This window comes from Ciconia boyciana, chromosome 6 (genome assembly GCF_034638445.1).
Source record: "Ciconia boyciana chromosome 6, ASM3463844v1, whole genome shotgun sequence".
NCBI classification, from domain to species: Eukaryota; Metazoa; Chordata; class Aves; order Ciconiiformes; family Ciconiidae; genus Ciconia; species Ciconia boyciana.
Genome location: NC_132939.1, coordinates 10,490,166 through 10,509,037, shown reverse-complemented (window position 1 = coordinate 10,509,037; position 18,872 = coordinate 10,490,166). Strand labels below are relative to the sequence as shown.

General features: G+C 41.7%; 1 protein-coding gene across 10 annotated transcripts in view; it reads right to left on the bottom strand.

Moving 5' to 3' along the window:
- Positions 1-14,802, bottom strand: part of SYT9 (synaptotagmin 9) — a 70,297-nt gene extending 55,495 nt beyond the window's left edge. For 4 of the 10 annotated variants that reach the window (XR_012042889.1, XM_072863624.1, XM_072863625.1 and 1 more), the window contains exon 1: positions 14,315-14,800. Coding sequence is in view for 7 of the 10 variants with exons in the window: in XM_072863624.1 (XP_072719725.1) it covers positions 14,315-14,462 (148 nt within the window). In the remaining 3 variants the exon portion in view is untranslated. Of the gene's footprint in view, positions 1-14,314 lie in introns of all 10 variants that reach the window. The other 6 variants (XR_012042890.1, XR_012042891.1, XM_072863628.1 and 3 more) reach the window with 2 other exon arrangements.
- Between the last annotated feature and the right edge of the window lie 4,070 nt (positions 14,803-18,872).

Here is an 18,872-nt window from a genome sequence, read left to right as displayed (position 1 = left end):
GCTCTAAACAACATCCCTGAATCAAACAAGTTTGTATTAACATATTTGATTCACAGGATTTACAGCCAGATATCTCCTATGCCCTTTTGTATGTTCACAGTCCTCGTTAGCTGGGGCTAAGTCCTCCCACTATCTTCAACCAAGCGTGTCAGCATCATTCCTTTCATTCAATTGCTGAGTCAGGAAATACTCTGTAAAAGCTTGCTTCCCCCCCCCCCCCTTCTTTTTTCCACAGACTAGCTAATAGGTAAAAGAATAAGCAACATTTGTGTTTTTAAACTCAACAGTATTAATATTTATCTCAGAAGTACTTAAGGACTTAGCACCTATTTGTTGTCATTTACTGGGCAAGTACTGCTTCAAACATTGTAAAAGGGGTCCTTCCTTGTTAAAAAAGGGCTAGTTATGCAAGACTTCTGTATCTAACATTTTTTCTACTCCTGTCTTAAGAAAACAATTTTTATTTATTAGCAACATTTCCAGATTTAATAACCCTGGCACGTGCTATACTATTTACAATGAATCCAAGATCTTATGTGAATACCCACTTTGAGGTGATGTTTCTTTTAACATCAGTGATGTTATGATTGCAATAAATACACTGGAATGGCTGCCAAGCATGTTTCAAACTGCTGGGACTGCTACAGAAAAGTAAGAATTGCTCCTCTTTTACAGCTTTGGACGTTTTATACTGTTGGAGTCCATGGACTTGTGTATTTCCCAGATGCAGCTGGCTGTTCTTGCTGTCATGCATTCCACGACACTCCTTTACTGATTGGTCTATCACATCTAGTTTGCTCGTACATCTTCGAGATAGCATTTTAAGGCACTAATTTTACAGCTTTCTGATCCGTTTTGCTGACTGAGAAAATAAAAAGGGATTTTTACATGGTAAACATACTAGGTCTTGATGCAGCAGTGATGATAGAAGGAGGGAAAATAGCAGAGGGTGGAGGGACTGCACAGCTTCTTTGCTCCTCCATCTCCTATACAGCATACATCCTACTAAATACTGTTAACAGGGCTGGGGAGAAGAAAAGGAGAATGGAGAGAAAAAAGCGAAGGGAAGGGCTGAACTCCTCCCCGTACACTGTTATATTTACCCTTGGCAAAAGTATCTCACAAAGTCAGCAAGACTGTCCTGAGAGGAAAGCCGGTGTGGGAAACAATTAGGGATGCTGCTCAAGAGAAAAGGGCCTGGCGAAATAAAAGGCAGTACTGACTTGGGGTTTTGAATTCCCCAATTCCCCTCCCCTCCTCCCTGGCTCTCATGCTTCTGAATGAAACATTAATACTGCTTCAGATGCTTCTTCCCTCCAAGGCCAATCAGCTGCTCGGCAGGGCGTGAAGCGGTTCTTCATTTGAACAGCTAACGAGGGAATGGAAGGACAGCGCTAATTCTCAGGCTTTTCCAGCACTGCTGAAGCTCACATTTGCCTCGACACACGGGGAATGACCTGAAGAGCCTTTCTCCACTTTGGAATAAGAGAAGTGGTGCTGTATTAATTCTGCGTAAACAAGCCTGACTTGTCAGAAGAGATAATTTTTCATAAACATAGTTTTAGGATTGGAGCAGACACCTCGTCCTGCTTAGTAACATGGCAACAACTACCACTGGAAATCTTCCTCCTAAGAGGGGTACAGAAAAAAGGAGGTAAAACAGCCAAACCACTGAAAATGTCAAATCTCAAGACTTCCGTTTTAACAAAATTTCTGTTCCTTCTTCCCTCAGTACACAGAGCCTTTAGGATGAGAAGTGAATCCTGAGATTGAATTTTAGATGTTCCTGAAGGTGAAAAATTCCTTCCCCCCACCATTTGGGAAGGAAAAAAAGTTGAGGTGGCTGAAAGTGTTGCTGGTTCTGTTGCTATTAAGGTCTGTTCTGGTTTCCAGCTCCCAAGAAAAACAGAAGAGAAGGAAGAAAAATACATCAAAGGAAGAAAGTGTAGGTTTTGTTCACAGTGCTGGGTCTCACTTGTAACACTACACCACAGAAGGACAGATACAGTAATTACTATCAAATCGCTCTGGCAAACCTATACCTGTGCGCTGCTATTTTGGGCACTGCTTTTAGCTATTTTATCATCACGGGCTCATAGCAGCGGTATGAAAGAAATCATCTTGACTAGTCAAATCACTCTTTATAACATAACGGCAACAGAACAAGAGACAGGTAGAGAATGAATAAGGTAGGCAGGAACAAGACATTAACTTGAGAATGAGAGCAGATAAAAAATTTTACACCTTCTGCAGCTAACAGAAGCTGGCAGGAACAGTGATGCTGCTGCATAGGAAAGAGCCGAGGTGACAGGTTTTCCTTACTAGGTGAAGCCATGATGGCCAAGCTTGCTTCTTCCTGCTTAGCCACAGCCCTACTGTCAGTGTCAAATTATGCTTTCTCAGGCAGGCTTACCAAACTATGAACCCTCAAAAAAAAAAAAAAAAAGAAAGCGATGAGCATCTGATGGGACCCCAAGACAGCCAAAGCACTTAGACAGGTCCGCTTTTAACTTTTTCTACAGTGAACTCCCCAAAGAAGCTCAAAAGGCTTTTAAATTCAGAAAAAAAGGCAATTTTTACTGTAAGAAAAACCAGAAATACCACTTCTTGCAACAGAGGTGTAACAAGGTATATCCCCAACTTTTCCTGTCTACTACGTCCCTGTAGGCAGGTCCTCAAAATGCCAGGCTTCAATTCAGTTACTCCTAATTTCTGAGTGACAGCAAATCTGCTCGGTGCCCTTTGGTCCCGTAGGAACACGAGTGATGTCTCCCTCTCAGAGGCTTGGCCGCCTCTTCTGCTCCTCACGTCCATCTCCTGAGCAGCTCAAGCGACAGGCTTCCTGCTCGTGCCTGCTGCACCAGGACGTTTCACCTCTCTGTCTTTGTGGGACAGCTATACATTTAGAATAAACAAATCAAATGAAAAAAAAAAAACAGGTCAACCCCTCACCTTTCTGTTTACCAGCTAAGCCTAATTTCTGGTCTCCATTTTCCAGTCCCGAACTCATTTTCTTCATTAAACATGATGATTTATCTCACAGTCCTTGACTTGGATGGAGAAAATTTTTGTTTTGACTCATTACTCATCGTTAATATTTGTCAATTTAAAAAAAAAAAAAAAAAGAGGAAAAGTTTAAGTTAGACTTTTGTTATCATGGATGCCTTAGTGGCATCTGCAGAAACAGGAGCCCTTCCTGATGGCATGATCTACTGCAGAAGAGAGGACAATCATAGAATTAAACAAAATTGGAGCTATTAGTTTAGATTTGTGTCTTATATTATTCCAAGCAAATTGGTAAAGCTTAAAAAAATAGTACTGATAAGAGAATTTTCCGTTCAGAGCTTTCTGTATTTTTTTAAGCAATACCAGATCTGTTTTCTCTTGTATTTGGTTGCTAATGGACCTAAAAGCTCTTTTCAGCAGGTAAGAATTGCCATAATGCCACTACTACATATCCTACATCAGCCCTACCACAGGGAATAGAATAGCACTCAGCAAGAACCAACTCAATACCTGCTTTATTTCCCTGTAGCCAGAATGAGGATACACTCTCTTCCTTTATGCTGTGCAGAGAGACCTTAGCCTAATGAATACTTGAGATCACCCTATTTATGGCAGGCTTCCCAAAAAAAGATAGAATAACTAGGCATTAATTTTATCCATTAAACTTCTCTAGGGAAAAAAAAATTAAAGAAACTTCTCTTTTAAATGGGTAAAACATCTGCTGCAAAGGAAACAGAAGATCATAAGACTGTTGGTCTCATTGATCATTTTCTAATTAGCATTGTACATTCCTTTCTATATATTATAGTAGGATAATTCTTACTGAATTACAAGTTGTAATTATTTATATAATTCGATAGATGTGAGAAACACCTTTTGTAATATCTTAATATGTATTAGTGAAACTATTAACTCCATAGGCATGAACCCCTTGCAAATTACAAAATAAGTAGGAAGTTTTAAAAGGGAACTCTAAAGAGAACTTTATATAGCTGTGGGCAGATGCCCAATGAGATAATCTCTGTGTAAGATGGGTCAAACATTATATATTGATTAAACAGCGATACAATTACATTCTGAAATTACACTAAATGTGAGAAGAAAAGAAACCATACTGTTGAGGTCCGAGAATTAAAACACAGATGAATTAAAAATATTAGAAATATGGGCAGTAAATAAAATGACATGCTGCTTGAGAAATGGAGTGGGAACACCCAGATGAAAAAAACACCTGAAACACAGGTATATACACACACAACCTAGAAAACGAATGGAGAAACCAGACACAAAGTAACCTGGGTGGGAATGATGAAGACTGGTTTACAAGAATAAACTGTAAAAGATAAATATTTAGTGTCTTGTATACACACAAAAAAGGTCCATCACATGGGGAAAGGAAATATTTGGGGAGTTTCACAGACAGTAAGATAGATTTAAGACATTTTGAAGAAACTTCCTGCTGGAAACGTAGCAAACTGAGGAAATGTATTTCCAAGGGAAGTCAGTAAGGCTTTCTTTTTGTGTGCGTGTAAAACTACACCGAAAAAAAAAGTGAGAAAGTGTACTGGAAGGAATGATCCTATTTCAAATCCTAATTCTTATTATTTTACATGCCCTTTGAAAGTTTTAACTCCAAAATCATTAGTGCCTGACTTTTTTTGTTAGTATGGTGGGTTTACATCAGTAATATAAAAGCTTTTTCTAACAGATTGTGTATTCTTGGATTCTTCCAACGTTTATCTTTGGTAGACACACATTGTCGTGGTTTAGCCCCAGCCGGCAGCTAAGCACCACACAGCCGCTCGCTCACTCTCCCCACAATAGGATGGGGGAGAGAATAAGAAGAGTAAAAGCAAGAACACTCCTGGGTTGAGATAAAGACAGTTTAATAGGGAAAGCAAAAGCCACACACGCAAGCAAACGCCATCACTCCGAACATCCCCCCTTCCTTCTTCTTCCCCAGCTTTATATGCTGAGCATGATGCCATATGGTATGGAACAGCCCTTTGGTCAGTTTGGATCAACTGTCCTGGCTGTGCCCCCTCCCAGCTTCTTCTGCACCTGGCAGAGCACGGGAAGCTGAAAAGTCCTTGACCAGTGCAGCAACAACTAAAACATCTCTGTATTATCAACACTGTTTTCAGCACAAATCCAAAACATAGCCCCAGCCACTATAAAGAAAATTAACTCTATCTCAGCTGAAATCAGGACACACATCAACTGTAAATTGGCTCAAGATATACAGACGCATGTGCCAGTTTCAACTGCATCCCCTGTATTTCTGAATTCCAACTAACCATAGGAAGTATACAAGATAAAATCCTGTAGCGTGCATGTCTGCCAAAGGAAGCCAAACTGATTTTACTTGGCTAATGAAAGTCTAAAATCCCCCCAAAAAACTGCAGCTGAACATACTGAGCAACTTAAAACACACAATGATTACAGTGTGATTACAATAGCTAATGTAACAAATGTGCAAACCCCCAGCTGTTATACGTAACATTTTCTTTATGTGACAGAATTTTTTTTGTACTCCCCAAATAAATGGATCAAGTACTCACTACTTAACAGTACTACAGAACATGCAAAAAAGATTTATCTTGTAGGATGATGAACTTCAGGAATTACAGATTTTATAAGTTGCAACTGACAGCGTTTTTATGAAAAATCCTTCCATCTGTAGTTAATTATTCTAAATTCTTATCCCTTGAACTAAAATTTTGTTAGCAATATGAAAGGGACATAAAGATTTAGACCAAAATAATCTCTCTTTATCTCTTTGGTCTAAATAAAGCCACAGAAGAGCTTAAATTAATGACAAAATATAGCAAAAGATGCACAATACAATGTTCTTAAGTACAGCTTTGCACTAAACCAACAATGATCATTGTTTTCAGCAGGGGAAGAACTAAAATCTAGAAATGTGGTTTTAAACATAAATACATAAATTACAGTTTATGTTCAACCTCTACTCATTACACACCAAAGATGCTATAGTGCTGCACAGCCTCAAAACTGAATTTAACTGGATCTGCTGTTACAACAGCAATCATTTTGGACTTACATTTCTAGATCTCTGAATTGTCAGTGTAATTAAACTCTCACAAATTAGTTTGGAAAGGAAATTTCCAGAAAGCTATCTGGGGGGACACGTGGCTGATCATTTGTACTTGGGTCACTAAATGTATGGATCACACAAAAACATAACAATTCCGCATTCTACCAGTACTGAACAACAGCGTTATTGTAACACAGGTTCCTGTTTTTTGAGGAATTAATGACCCATAAATCCATTACAGTAACACCTCTACTTAAGTGATCAGAGTTTTGTGTCTCCCAATGTAAATTGTTGCCTGTGGAAAGCTTATGGATATTTCTTAGGCAACTATAATTAGCAATTTTTTTCCCCTCTCCCCCCTATCTAGGAGGAATGTGCAAATCCCATTGAAATAAGAGTTATGACAAATGCAGTGATAAAGTTTTAGTGGCAAGTACAGTCATATGTACAAGGGCTAAATTTAGTCTACCGTTTTTCATCAGCAAAACTGGCATTTAAGATGAGAATTCAGGTGTAAGGCAGACCATATGCTATTTAGCCATCCTAATTTTTAAAATGTTAATTTTTTTGTCATTACTCTTTAGGTTATTTTCAATTATATATGTTTTTGTTACTCACAATTCAAAATAACCATTTTCTTTAACATTCACCGCACATTTGGACGAGACTTGCATGAACTGTGGGATGACTGTAGAGATAACTGACTTCTGATTCAATTGGTATGTTATTCTAACTTTTAGGATTACTTCACAAATCTGCTTGCAACGACTTCAGTAAATAAATATTATTTTTATATATACAGTGAATATAGTATACGAGTAAACATACTTTTTTTCATTAAATACAAAGGGGTGTAGTTGGCATCAGTCTATTTAACACAAGCATAACACAACGTTATGCTGTAGTTTCAGTGCGTAAGTGCATACCATAAACAACAGACATTTGGTATAATTCCCATATAAGTGAGAAGTAAAAGCAAAATGGAAACGGAAGCCCCAGAAAGCTCTTGCTTTCCCCACCTATACTGAATATGGGTGCAGAGGCCAAGAGGGCTAGAAGCCACCCTCCTCTTGCCTTTTTCTCATACAGTTAAAGTTGCTCTCCTCCCCACAACAGCCAAGAGCAGCCACAGGACAGCAGTGGCATGCATCTTGGTCAAAGGGACCACAGAAAACCTACTCATGTTTGTCTTCTCAAGTTAGGGGAAAGGACTACTACACTGAAGTTGCTTTGCACCACTGAAAAATGTGAAGTGATTTCAGTAGTGCACGGATCTGTCTTCTCATGTTTGAACAGTGTTTAATATGACTATGCTCCAACCTGATCAAAGCTCAAGATCAGTTTTATCCTAAGAATGATCTTTGTAGTCTTCCTTTTCTCTGGTTCCGAAGTGTAAATTATAACTTAAACATCTATACATCTTTAGGTTACCTGTAAAAAGAACAAAAATCTATTCTAGGAAAAAGTTATATGCAGTTACATTAAAGTAAAATCTTTACTTTTATTTACTTTTATTTAAATTAATTTACTTGTAATTACAGCTTCAAGCCATTATTAAGCACACAGGTAGTCCCTTTTCTTTCAGCATAATTTGCTCTTTTCTACACTTGGTTTCAAAGTTTAGAGTTACCTGTTTAAAACAGCTTTCCCAGGAAAAACCAATACTAAACTCTTTAAGTATGACAGGAAAATCTCTCAGAGCCTATTTGTTTACAGGGAATTAAACTAGCAGAGCATCTTAGAATACAGGCAACAGGAAATAATTATTTTTACCTTCTGCAAAATTGTTCCTGACTTTTCAAAAGAGAAAAAGAATACATAGTTTTACTCTAAAATACCTAACATCACTGTATTTTTTTAAACTCTTTAAACAGTAATTTGGTTCTTGAAACCCAAAGGAACTTGGACTTCATACTTCTTCATTCATTTGACATCATGTCAGTGAATACGATTTATACTTGTCCTCTATCTTGCAAAGAGTTTTGCACTAACATGACATACAGAATACTATCAATTTTGCATGGCAGCATTTTACATTCACTTTGCAGGACGAAAATAAAATTAAAAATATGGAAAGCAATGGCTCATAATAAGTAAAACAAAAATAAAAAACATATTGAAAGTTATTTCACCCACTCAAATCTTTTTCATGTCTTTACAACTCTTTAAATGCTTTTTGCATTTATCTAAATAAATCTAGATGTATTTAGCATCTTGATGAAACTCTGCAACTTGTTATGTTCCTGGAAGTTGGGGGGGGGATAAATCAGTAAGTCATTTGAGTTACAAAAATTTTAAAATGCCCTCTTACGAATCTACACTACTTTCTGAAGATAGGTTTTGTTTTTAAAGTCAGTTCTGAATTAAGGGGAAGCTTGCTGGGATGCTATTCAATTGCAAGTATTAGCTTCCTAGGGAGCAACCAGTCTACCGGAATGATACTCTCCACAGAAAACCTCGACTCCCACATTCCACTGGTGGGCTGGGAGGCCACGTTTATGCCAGTTAGGCCTTCTTGTTTCTTTGTGCTTTTCTCTTTCCTGAAGTTGAAAGTATACATTAAAAAATAAAGTACTGATTAATAAAGTTCTTAAATTCTACTGCAAGACCATAACTGCACCTGCTCATACACTGTTCCTTCAATATCCATCACATTTCCATGGCCACATTTTTTAGTTTCTTGATTGTCAACTATCTTTACCTTAACTATCTTTACCATCAAATACTAAAATCTGACTTTCTGTCGCTGTACAATATTGATCTCTTACTTACCACCTGTAGCATACTTTATGCCTAATGGCCATCACTATACCCACAATATTCAGCATGTATTCTGGTTTAGCATCTATTAGACAATTTTAAAGCACATAATTAAGAATACTGTAAGACCTTACTGGCTTATGCTCAAGATGGGCAATCCAACACAACAGAAAAGGATAGAAAACTTTACTTTTTGTTTCTATTCATTTTTCCACTATGACATTAATGAAAATTCGTCATGATTAATGGCCTAGACTTTTTTATATCCCTCATCTTCGTAAGCATCTTTTTTATCCAGTTCTCAGGTTCATAACAGCTTCCTCTGACCTTTTTAAATTTTTCATTCCAAGCTTTCAAGGGTTGCGTACTTTTTAACTAAAGGAAGAAAACTTCAATCCGTAGAATGTGCTAAGGACATGAAGTTTTGTGTAAGGCGGTCTCAGTGTGCAACTCTTTTATACTTTTCTTTTATATAACTTAATTTTACTGATATTCAGCAAATGCCAGCAAACATATAACTATGCATTAAGCACTCTGTTGCTATACCTAGCAGTCACTGGAAGGTATGCAGGCAGCACAAGTCGCTGTAAAGTTGGCAAAACACTACAACAAAAGGCAGTGCAGAAATCTATCAGGTCTACAAAGAGCAATGGCAGCCTACCACTGCCATCTCTGGGAAGCTGGTTTTTTTAAAAACAAAGATTGACTACAGAACAACAACAACAATAAAAATCCCCAAAAGACCCAGAATCATCTACACCCAAGAACTACAACAACTAGTGGCAAAAGCTTTAAGGTTGATTTCTGAAATATCTGAAATGCAACTCTAAAGCAGTCAAACCAGCTACAATGGAAGTGTAATTCACAGTCACGTACCAGGCAGACTGAGAACAGGGCACTAGCTCCAGCCACCAAAAGACTTTACTGCTCTCTTCTGAACTAGCCTAAATCAAAACCACGTAACTCTTCTTCTTGACCCCCCTACCCCCACCCCCAAGGTGTCATCTTTTAAAAAGTCCAAAGTCAAATGTACGAAAACATATACACCCTTTCTGGCAGGCTCGATTCATGCCACACCAAGTTTTTCAGTTAAGTAGTTGCAAGGTAAATCTTTTAGAGAAATGGTCCACAAGGAAATGCAACTTTTTTTGGTCTCAATTCCTCTTTTAATGGTCAGTCTCTCCATTAAGATTTTCTGCCTTCATGGGTTTTTTTGGTTTGTCCTGGTTTCAGCAGGGATAGAGTTAATTTTCCTCCTAGTAGCTGGTGTAGTGCTGTGTTTTGGATTTAGGATGAGAATAATGTTGATAGCACACTGATGTTTTAGTTGTTGCTAAGTGGTGCTTACACTGGTCAAGGCCTTTTCAGCTTCCCATGCTCTGCCAGGTGCACAAGAAGCTGGGAGGGGGCACAGCCAGGACAGCTGACCCCAACTGACCAAAGGGCTATTCCATACCATATGGCGTCATGCTCAGTATAGAAACTGGGGGGAGTTGGCCAGGCGGCAGTGGTCGCTGCTGGGGGACTGGCTGGGCATCGGTCAGCGGGTGGTGAGCAGTTGCATCACTTGGTTTTTTGTTTTTCCCTGGGTTTTGTTCCCCCCTTTCTCTCTTGTTCTCTTCCTTTTCATTACAATTTTTATAATTATTTATTATTTTTTTTTTTTTTTTCAATTATTAAACTGTTCTTATCCCAGCCCATGGGTTTTCTTACTTGTGCTCTTCAGAATCTCTCTTCCATCCCACTGGGGGGGAGGGTGAGTGAGCGGCTGTGTGGTGCTTAGCTGCCAACTGGGGTTAAACCACGACATGTTTTTTGGGTTTGGTTGTTTGTTTTTTTTTTTACACATTAGTATAATTCTTCTAGTCAAGCAACTTCCATTCCTCATCTACAATATTTGGTTTATCTGGTGTCATGGGGTGATATTACGTGATCTTGAGTGATTGTTTTCAAATGCCCATACGATTAACACAGTTTTCACTTGAATATCTCTAAGAGGTCCATATGACTCTCCTTTATGAATGTATTACATATTTGGTGTGCTCAGACTTAGCAATTTACCCTCATTAAACCATCCTATGATATAGAAATATTATCAACATGTTACAAATATGGAATGGAGAAATGGAACAGAAAAAGATCCAGTTTATCTAGGTGCCTGAATGCTTAAGGATGCCTATTGGGATTTTCAAGGGTGCTCTGACATATAACTCTTATTGAACTAATTGAAGGTTTTTCACTAAATGCCTAATTTGCATTTTTATTTTTCTGAAAACCTTTAAAATCTGACTTACCCATGTCACCCTTCAAATCCAGTGGACCAGCGCATTAAACCTGAAACTCATTAGCCCTTAAACTTATTCTCTAAGCGCTGTGCAGTACTTCCCATAATAGGACAAACTACGTGAAAAATTAAGATGCTGTGCATACCACAGGCATCCAGTCCCCTCCTGTCCCCCTCCCTCCTGCCCTCCCGCTCTGAGTCACACACCAAATACTCAGAGAGCGGGGAGCCGTGCAGCCAACTGCATCAGACTCAGGCAAGGAACGAGTGGATCTCCAGGGATCTGGCTGCTCAGCGCTGGGACTGAGGCGCACCGTGAGGTTGAGCTTGTAGACAAACCCTGGTATCAGGCTCAGCAACCCCTCAGCTCACTTCCCATATTTTTCCAGTAGCTACTGCACCTGTACAGCTCCCCTACCACTCACGTAACAGAGCTGACATACGTGAATGGCTCAAACCAAATGTGCTGTAAAATCATCTGTATCTACCATGTAGTTGGGTTTAGGCGAGTAGCCACTTCATTGGAGAAAAACTTCTACAAGCATGGGGAAATGCTTTCATTCCTGTACAAAAGCTAATCAAGTATGTTTTCTAGCTGCGCTTTCCTCTAACAAAGAGACTCTAACAAAGTTGTACACATTTTTAGATAGCTCTTTTGTCTGGCCTAAGAGGAAGATGTTCAGTTCAGCTAACACACGTCACCTTAATACAGGAAAAAAACAGGTTATAACAAGTATAGCTTCATCTTTTGCCTCATTCTGCCAAGAAGATGCTGTCTTTCAGCACAGGTTTGCTTCACACCCCTGTGTTTAGACCACTAGTGGCTGGAAAGGGAATGGATCTGCTGTCAGGGCTTTTTAATGACATTTCACCATTGTTCAGTCAATGAAACTCACTATGTAAATCAAGCTGGATTTGGTCAATGTACTACCCTTTGATTGTGAATCGTATTACTTCTTTTTGGAAACCATGTACACTGTCATCTTACAGCCCATGCCATCACATCCAAGGACCAGCTAAACAAACCTCACGGGCAGCCAGTTCACTGGGACAATATATGTATTTTAATCAAAGAAATATAAGACAAGGTAAATTAATATATTCCTGACATTGCTACCCTACAGAAGTGGTTTCCAAGTCAGGGCTTATGGATAATGCGTTGCCTGCTAGACCCTCTGAGACTGGCTGCAGCTGCAAAAAATAAAAATGTTAAAATTGAGGCCAATAGGAAGATGCTGCCTGCAGCATAATTGCTCAGTGTTGTTGCACATTGGCTGGCGAAGGTTAGGGACCGCTGCTCTCTGTAATTGAGCAGGTTTGCAACAATACCGGGAGGCTGTTGTATAATAATGGCTTAAGCAAAACAGGTAGAAATAAACACATATTTTTTTTTTTTAGCATTAGGTAGAGGCGATAAATTTTTACTGAGCACTCCATGTTTTAAAAACGCTCCCAAACAGATGCCAGGTACTCTTTTTGCCTGAGGCTGATGGAAAAAAGCAGGTAGCTTCTGGAAGAAATCTGAAAAGCTGTTATCCAAGTAGCTGAGGTTAAAGTCTCCATACGCATTTCAAGTAATTTAGTATTCAAAGTGAGCACTGATTTAAGTAGACATTTTTGGAATCATCACCTGATATAGAAATATGTGATTGATCTTGGTAAATGAAAATTACAGAAAATCACAGGTGTCTGTGACAAAAATTACTGCTTATATGAACAAAGCAATTAAATCTGCCTATATGAACAAAACAATTAAATTTGCTTAATTTTAAAGAATCCTTATCAAACATTGCATGAACCACTTTAATTTGAATATTTTTAAGTGAGTGAAAAGCCAGAATGGCTGCAAATAGCGTTGGATACAAGCGAACTGAATGTTGGAAAATTCCTTATTCATTTACTGTGATAGTCGATCTTTTCTTCCCCCCAAATTTTTTTCTTAGTTTTACTTGTTTCCTCCAGGCCTTTTAGCATATCCAAGCAACTCTGCGTGTTGCACTCTGACTGTTACTTCGGACTCACCAAATTACAGAAAAATATTTAAGAACAGAGTGTCATTAGACTGCCCTATGCTAACTGAACTAATTTATTTCAGAGAATATTAAAGAAACTAATACTGTGCGGTGGTAATCAGCTGATCTAACAGCAAGGCTTTCCAGTACTGCAAACGTTTATCAACTTCTCTTTTAACTCTCTCAATTTCTCCTCGTACTGAGCAAACTCAACTCGATGGTGTAAAAATAAATATAATAAACTCCTACTTCAAACTGCAATTTGCCTTTCCCTTATGTCCAGAGATGTACAGAACATCATCAATCTTGCAGCATTTTTGCGCAGCTGGAGCTCAGCTTCCTTATTAAAAAGCTTCCTTAAGTTAAAGTTTTTAAGTCAGAGTGTTATGCCAAGATAGGAAGAGGCAACCATCACCCAGACACACACACACAAAAGCACTCAGTGTACATCTTGTCAGACCTACACCCCCCACGTCTGCTACAGAAAGGCAAGAAACTGTCTTTTTAGCTTGTGAAATACAGAACCGGAAAGTTAGGTTAAATTGTGTTGTGTTTAAACGGAGCTGTGACCCCCCCCCGTCTTTCACAAAACCCAGAGTGATGGGGAGGGCCACAGGAGCACCAGGAGAGCCCCCTCGGCTTGTGACACTGCAGCAAGCTAGGGAGGAGGCAGCGCTGGGCAGGGAGGCTCCGACCCGCTCCAGGGCCAGGCCGGGCCGCGGCAAGCGGCGGGGGGCACGCCGGCCAGCCGAGGGAGAAAGTTGCCTGCCACCCTGCCCGCACCCCGCGCTGCCGGCACTCGGCCGTTAGCACCCGGCTCCAGCGGGGAGAGCTGCCCCAGGAGGGGTTTGCCTCTCCGCCAACAGCTGGGCGCTGGACGCCTGAACGGAGCCCCGGCAGCACCGCCCGAAACCACCGGGCGCAGCGGCGGGCAGCGGAGCCCAGACGAGCGTCCTCCCCCGGCCAGACCGGGGCACCCCCCCCGGCCCCGGGCCCCTGGGAGCCCCCCCCCGCTTCTTCCCTCCCCGGCCGCTCGCACCCCGGGGCAGCCCCCGCCGTGCCGGCAGGCCTCGCCCCGCGGCACCCGGCCTCCGAGGGATGCGTGGGGATGTTCACCCTCCTCCCGTAGCCAGCGGACGGGGGAGGCCGCCGGCGCCCGCGCCCAGCCCGCGCCCCTCACGGCGGCGGCCGTACCTGAGTCGGTGAGGCGGGGCCGGGCTCTGTCCCGCAGGTAGTAGATGAAATCCCGGCAGTTCTCGTTCTCCACCGCCCCGACGGAGCACAGCTCGGCCAGCAGCTGCAGCGCTTTCTGGCAAATCTCGTCCTCCCTGTCGCCGGGCATCGCCCCCCAGCATCCTCGGGAGCGGAGCGGAGCCCTGCGGTCAGGCGCCGCGCCGCTGCCCGCCGCCCGCCTGCAGCCGCCCGCGCCGCCGGGCCGCCGCCCGCATCCTCCGGCGCCCGCCCCGCCGAGCCGAGCCGAGCCGAGCCGAGCCGCGCCGAGCCGCGCCGGGCCGGGCCGGGCCGGGCCGCCCGCCGCTCCCCCGCCCCGCTGCCGGCTTCGTCCCGCCGCCTCCTGCGCGCCGCGCCGCTGCCGGGGGAGGAGGGGGGGGGGTCCCACCAGTTGAATGCGGGGGCGGGGAGGACCGGCGCCGCGACCGCCCAGCCGCGCTGGCGCAGCTCTCCCCCGCGGCGGGAGCGGGCGGGGGGCCCGGCCGTGCCTCCGCCCGACCGGGCCGGCCGCCGCGCCCCTCTCCGCCCCCGAGGGCCGGGCTGCCCCCGGCCCCCGGCCCACGTCCCGCCCGGGGGGCCGCGCTCGGCGGCGGGGTCCGGTCGCGGCGCGGCACCCCCCGAGCCGAGATCCTCGGCCGCGTCTGAAAGCAGGCGCGGAGGAAAACTTCAGAGGCGGCGTAGGGTCTGGTGAAGGACGGTCCTGAACGCAGGTCCTGATGGGCAGCTCCTCGTCCTCCTCCTCTCCATCGCTAGCCAGGCCCAGACCTCCTCTTTGCTGGTCCACGTTTAATGTTAACAGTTTGTTCAGTACCGTACGCTTTTTGTGTCTCACTGCCTACTCCAGTTCAGAAATTGTTCCATTCGCTCAGCTAATTGTCTTGAAATTACTCTCTATAAATAACACGTGCCCTCACAGTTGGGAACCTAGTGGAGGGGCAAATGTTAGAAATTTATTTTGGACAGAACGGCATTCTTCAGCGGGTTCATATTTTGGCCTGGGTGATGGGTTAGGAAGAGTTAAAGCACCGATGAGAAATCTCAGGCACCTGAGAACTGGCCGTAAGCTTGAGGGGAAGGCAGGAGAGCCTTCGCTGGAGGAGGTGGAGGCTGAGAAGCCGTCTGCCATTAAGCATGTTTATCCTGACAAGTAGGAGATTTGTAAGGTGCTGCTTCGCTTTCTGGATTTGTGGGCAGGGAGGCTGGTGGGTGTCATGAGGGGAAAAGCTGAGAACTGGCTGCTCCATTTAACTTATTTTTTTCTCTCTCTCTTTTATAATAGTTTAAGCAAATATCAGAGGCCATGATGAGCTTTGAAAGTTCAGACTGGCGTGGATGTTCAGCCTACTGTTTAAAGACTGGTGAAAACGGTTCTAGAAATAGTGTAGACAGCAACATCTTCTAGTAGAAGCTTTTTTCTTTTTTAAGGAAAAAAGTATATTGTTGAAATAAGTTGAAATGTATTCTGCGAATGGCGTGGATGTTAACAACAAAAGTTGTTCACTAGTGTAACTTGATCTCTCCTAGTGCTGTGGCAGCATCACTTATGTCTCTAAGGCATGACTTTTTTCCCCTCACTTTTAATAGGAAAATTATGTCTGTAAAACATGATTGTATAAACCAGGTATAATTCCATCAGGAAACAGGCAACTCTTTCACACTGGCTTGTTCTTATTAGGAATTAATAATAGTCAATAAAATGGTATGTAGCTGGTATAGTCATTGAGGTCATAGTTTTGAAGCCCAGAGATTTTTTATGACAAATGTTTTCACATCTAAGCGTGGGGAGACTTCCTACTAGTCTCAATAAATGCTGCACAAGTATTTATCTTGGTGCTGGAAATACCACCGTGATTGGCTTGTTTCTCCAGGCATGCAGGGAGGGAAGAGAGACAATTCTGAAGAGGTACTGTCAATCACAGTTCTTTCTCTGAAACTAAGGACCAGGCTTTAGCAGTACTGCTGCTCTTCCTACTTCAGTGAAGAAGGAGTAAAATTTAAAGAACTTGGTAGAACCAGAGATACCAGAATCCCTTTTTGGCAAAAACAGCTGCAAGAGGGCTAGTGAATTATTCATACATACGTAAGCTCTCTAGGGGTAGAAACTTTTTCATCTATAACACAAAATCAAGTCCTGGCCAATGCTGGAACTATGTAATAAAGAGGAGGAAAGAGAGAGGAGCCATCAAAGATCACTGACAGAGACATCAGCGAAGTACACTCCAAGTAGTCCAGTGATCGTGTGTGACCAGATTTTGGATTACTGTACAATTTGTGCATTGTGACTCATTTAGGCAGATTATTTCGCTATATTTTGGTAATTTGGCCCTGACCTAGATGGCTGTGCTGTTGTATAGTTTGCACTCTGTCCAGCATGGTCAAATATATCAACTGCAAAGTGATATTAATGCATTTACTAGAGTGTGGTTTTCATCCTGTGGGACCACAAGCCCATCGCTAGCCTGGCATTCTAACTTCCTGCAGAGTGAACTCTGGACAGCCTGGTGATGAAGTGGTAATTTCTTTATCTTTCTCCTGTAAGTAAAATATCTTGCTTCATTTTTTAAATAAACAATTTGTTTATTTTTTTGTATTTGTATTTATTTATTTGTATATTGTTATTTTTTAAATAACAATTTGGAGGTGCTGAGATGTTTGTAATGCAGATGGTGAGGGTTGGAAAATTTTCATTCTGGTGGAGGAAAGACCATGAAATTGTTTGGACATCACTGCTAGTAAACAAAGGCATCTATTCGCAAAAGCTCTGAGCAAGTACTAAGTGCACTGCGTAAGCAAATGCCCATGTCTCTTTCTGGAGATAACAGAATTAAACGTAATCTGCTGTGTCTGAAAGCAAATGCAACTTTTCCTTCCTGTGGTTGTTTGTGAAAACTGGATTATATCTGCCATTTTGTTGTCATCGATTGCATGTTTCTGTTCCTGCAGGCACTGCTAGTTTCTGATGAGTTTACTCTTGTGTCAGCTGCAGATTTTGCCCGTTCAGGGGATTGTATTATGTTTGAGATCCCTAGTGAATGCTGTACTAATTAACCTTGGTCCTAGAAGGGCATTGCATGATGCAGTGGGACACTCCCGTTAACCTTATCTTGAGAGTTACAACTTGTACTGACCATAAGTCTGTTTTCTTCTGTTCAGCTCAGAGCTGCCCTCACACAGTATAGTGTACTCAGAAAAAAAATCCCCAAGCCTGGTACACATGGAGTCAGAATAAGTTTAACTGTTTGACCTACAACAGTTCTGTCATCATCAATTGACACATTCTTCTTTCTTTTCTTGAAATAAAGCTTTTCCCCAGTGTTCTGGCAGTAACACAAGGGTTGCTTGGCAATGAAATCATCTTCAAAGCTAAGGCGTTCATGAAACGAATGCCTTTCTGGAAGAAAGTAAGGCAACTTGCATCAGAATTTTTATTATGGCTATGCTGCAACTAGAACTTTAGACAAGTATTTGTATCAAGTATTTATAATTGTTTGAATGACATTTGGCCTCAAATAGGTGGATATAGCTCATCATGTTAATACTTTTTTAACAAAAGGGAAGAAAGAGGCCATGTGTATTTCAGGAAATCGAGGAAACATGTAGAGCAGTAAACTTACTAAATGCAACATGCCAAACAAGGTTTTGTTGGTTTTTTTTCAAAAGTCGAAGTGGGTGAACCCTGCGATTAAAGAGTAGGAAGGAAAGGCAGAGATCAAGGAGGACATTGCTGTGGTTAAAGGATGCTGTTGTGCTAAAGGCAGTCACCTAAAGTCCAGGCTGGAGAAGGGAAATGCCACTGTAGGATCAAAGATTGATACATCTATCAAATCTTTCTGGTTTTGGCTGTGACAGACTTTCTGCCTCACTGTCCCTCATATATGTATGTACTCTTTACCTTCTGTCCTTAATGGATATATCTTTTTATGCTACTGAAAACTAGGTGAACATATAAGAAATAGGAACATGGATAACTACTACTGTGGTTTTGTGAGATGGTGCTTTTCTGGGCAGGTTCATTCTTGAGATGCATTAGTTATTCTTCACAGAAGGTTTTAGGAATGCTTTTAAGGGGAAGGTCGTTAGAAAATAGATATGCCCCTATTTGAGCTTTTTATTCATCGCTGACCGCTAGACGTCATATGGAAACAGGTTAGTGTTAACTAAAGGAAAGGTGATATCATCGTTTGGAGAATGTCCTGTAAAACTTTGATAGCTGTTCTTGGGTGCAGCTAATAATATGGAGACATTTAAAGATTTTGAGATCAGTATTAAATACTGTGATGAAGGAACATGAGAAGGGATGGTGGTGTATTTTCATTATGGTATTTATAGAATCTTAAGGGTTCTTATGTGGAATCACATGTCATTTATTTACATCTGTTCAGATTTTTAAAACATAATGCATAAAACCAGTGTTAAACACTGGATAGTACAAAGCTTTGTTTTTTCCTCTGCAGCAGGCCTGTAAGCTGTTTGTGAGTCAGAATTATTAAAATGTCATTACGGAGTTTTCTGGATGATGGTA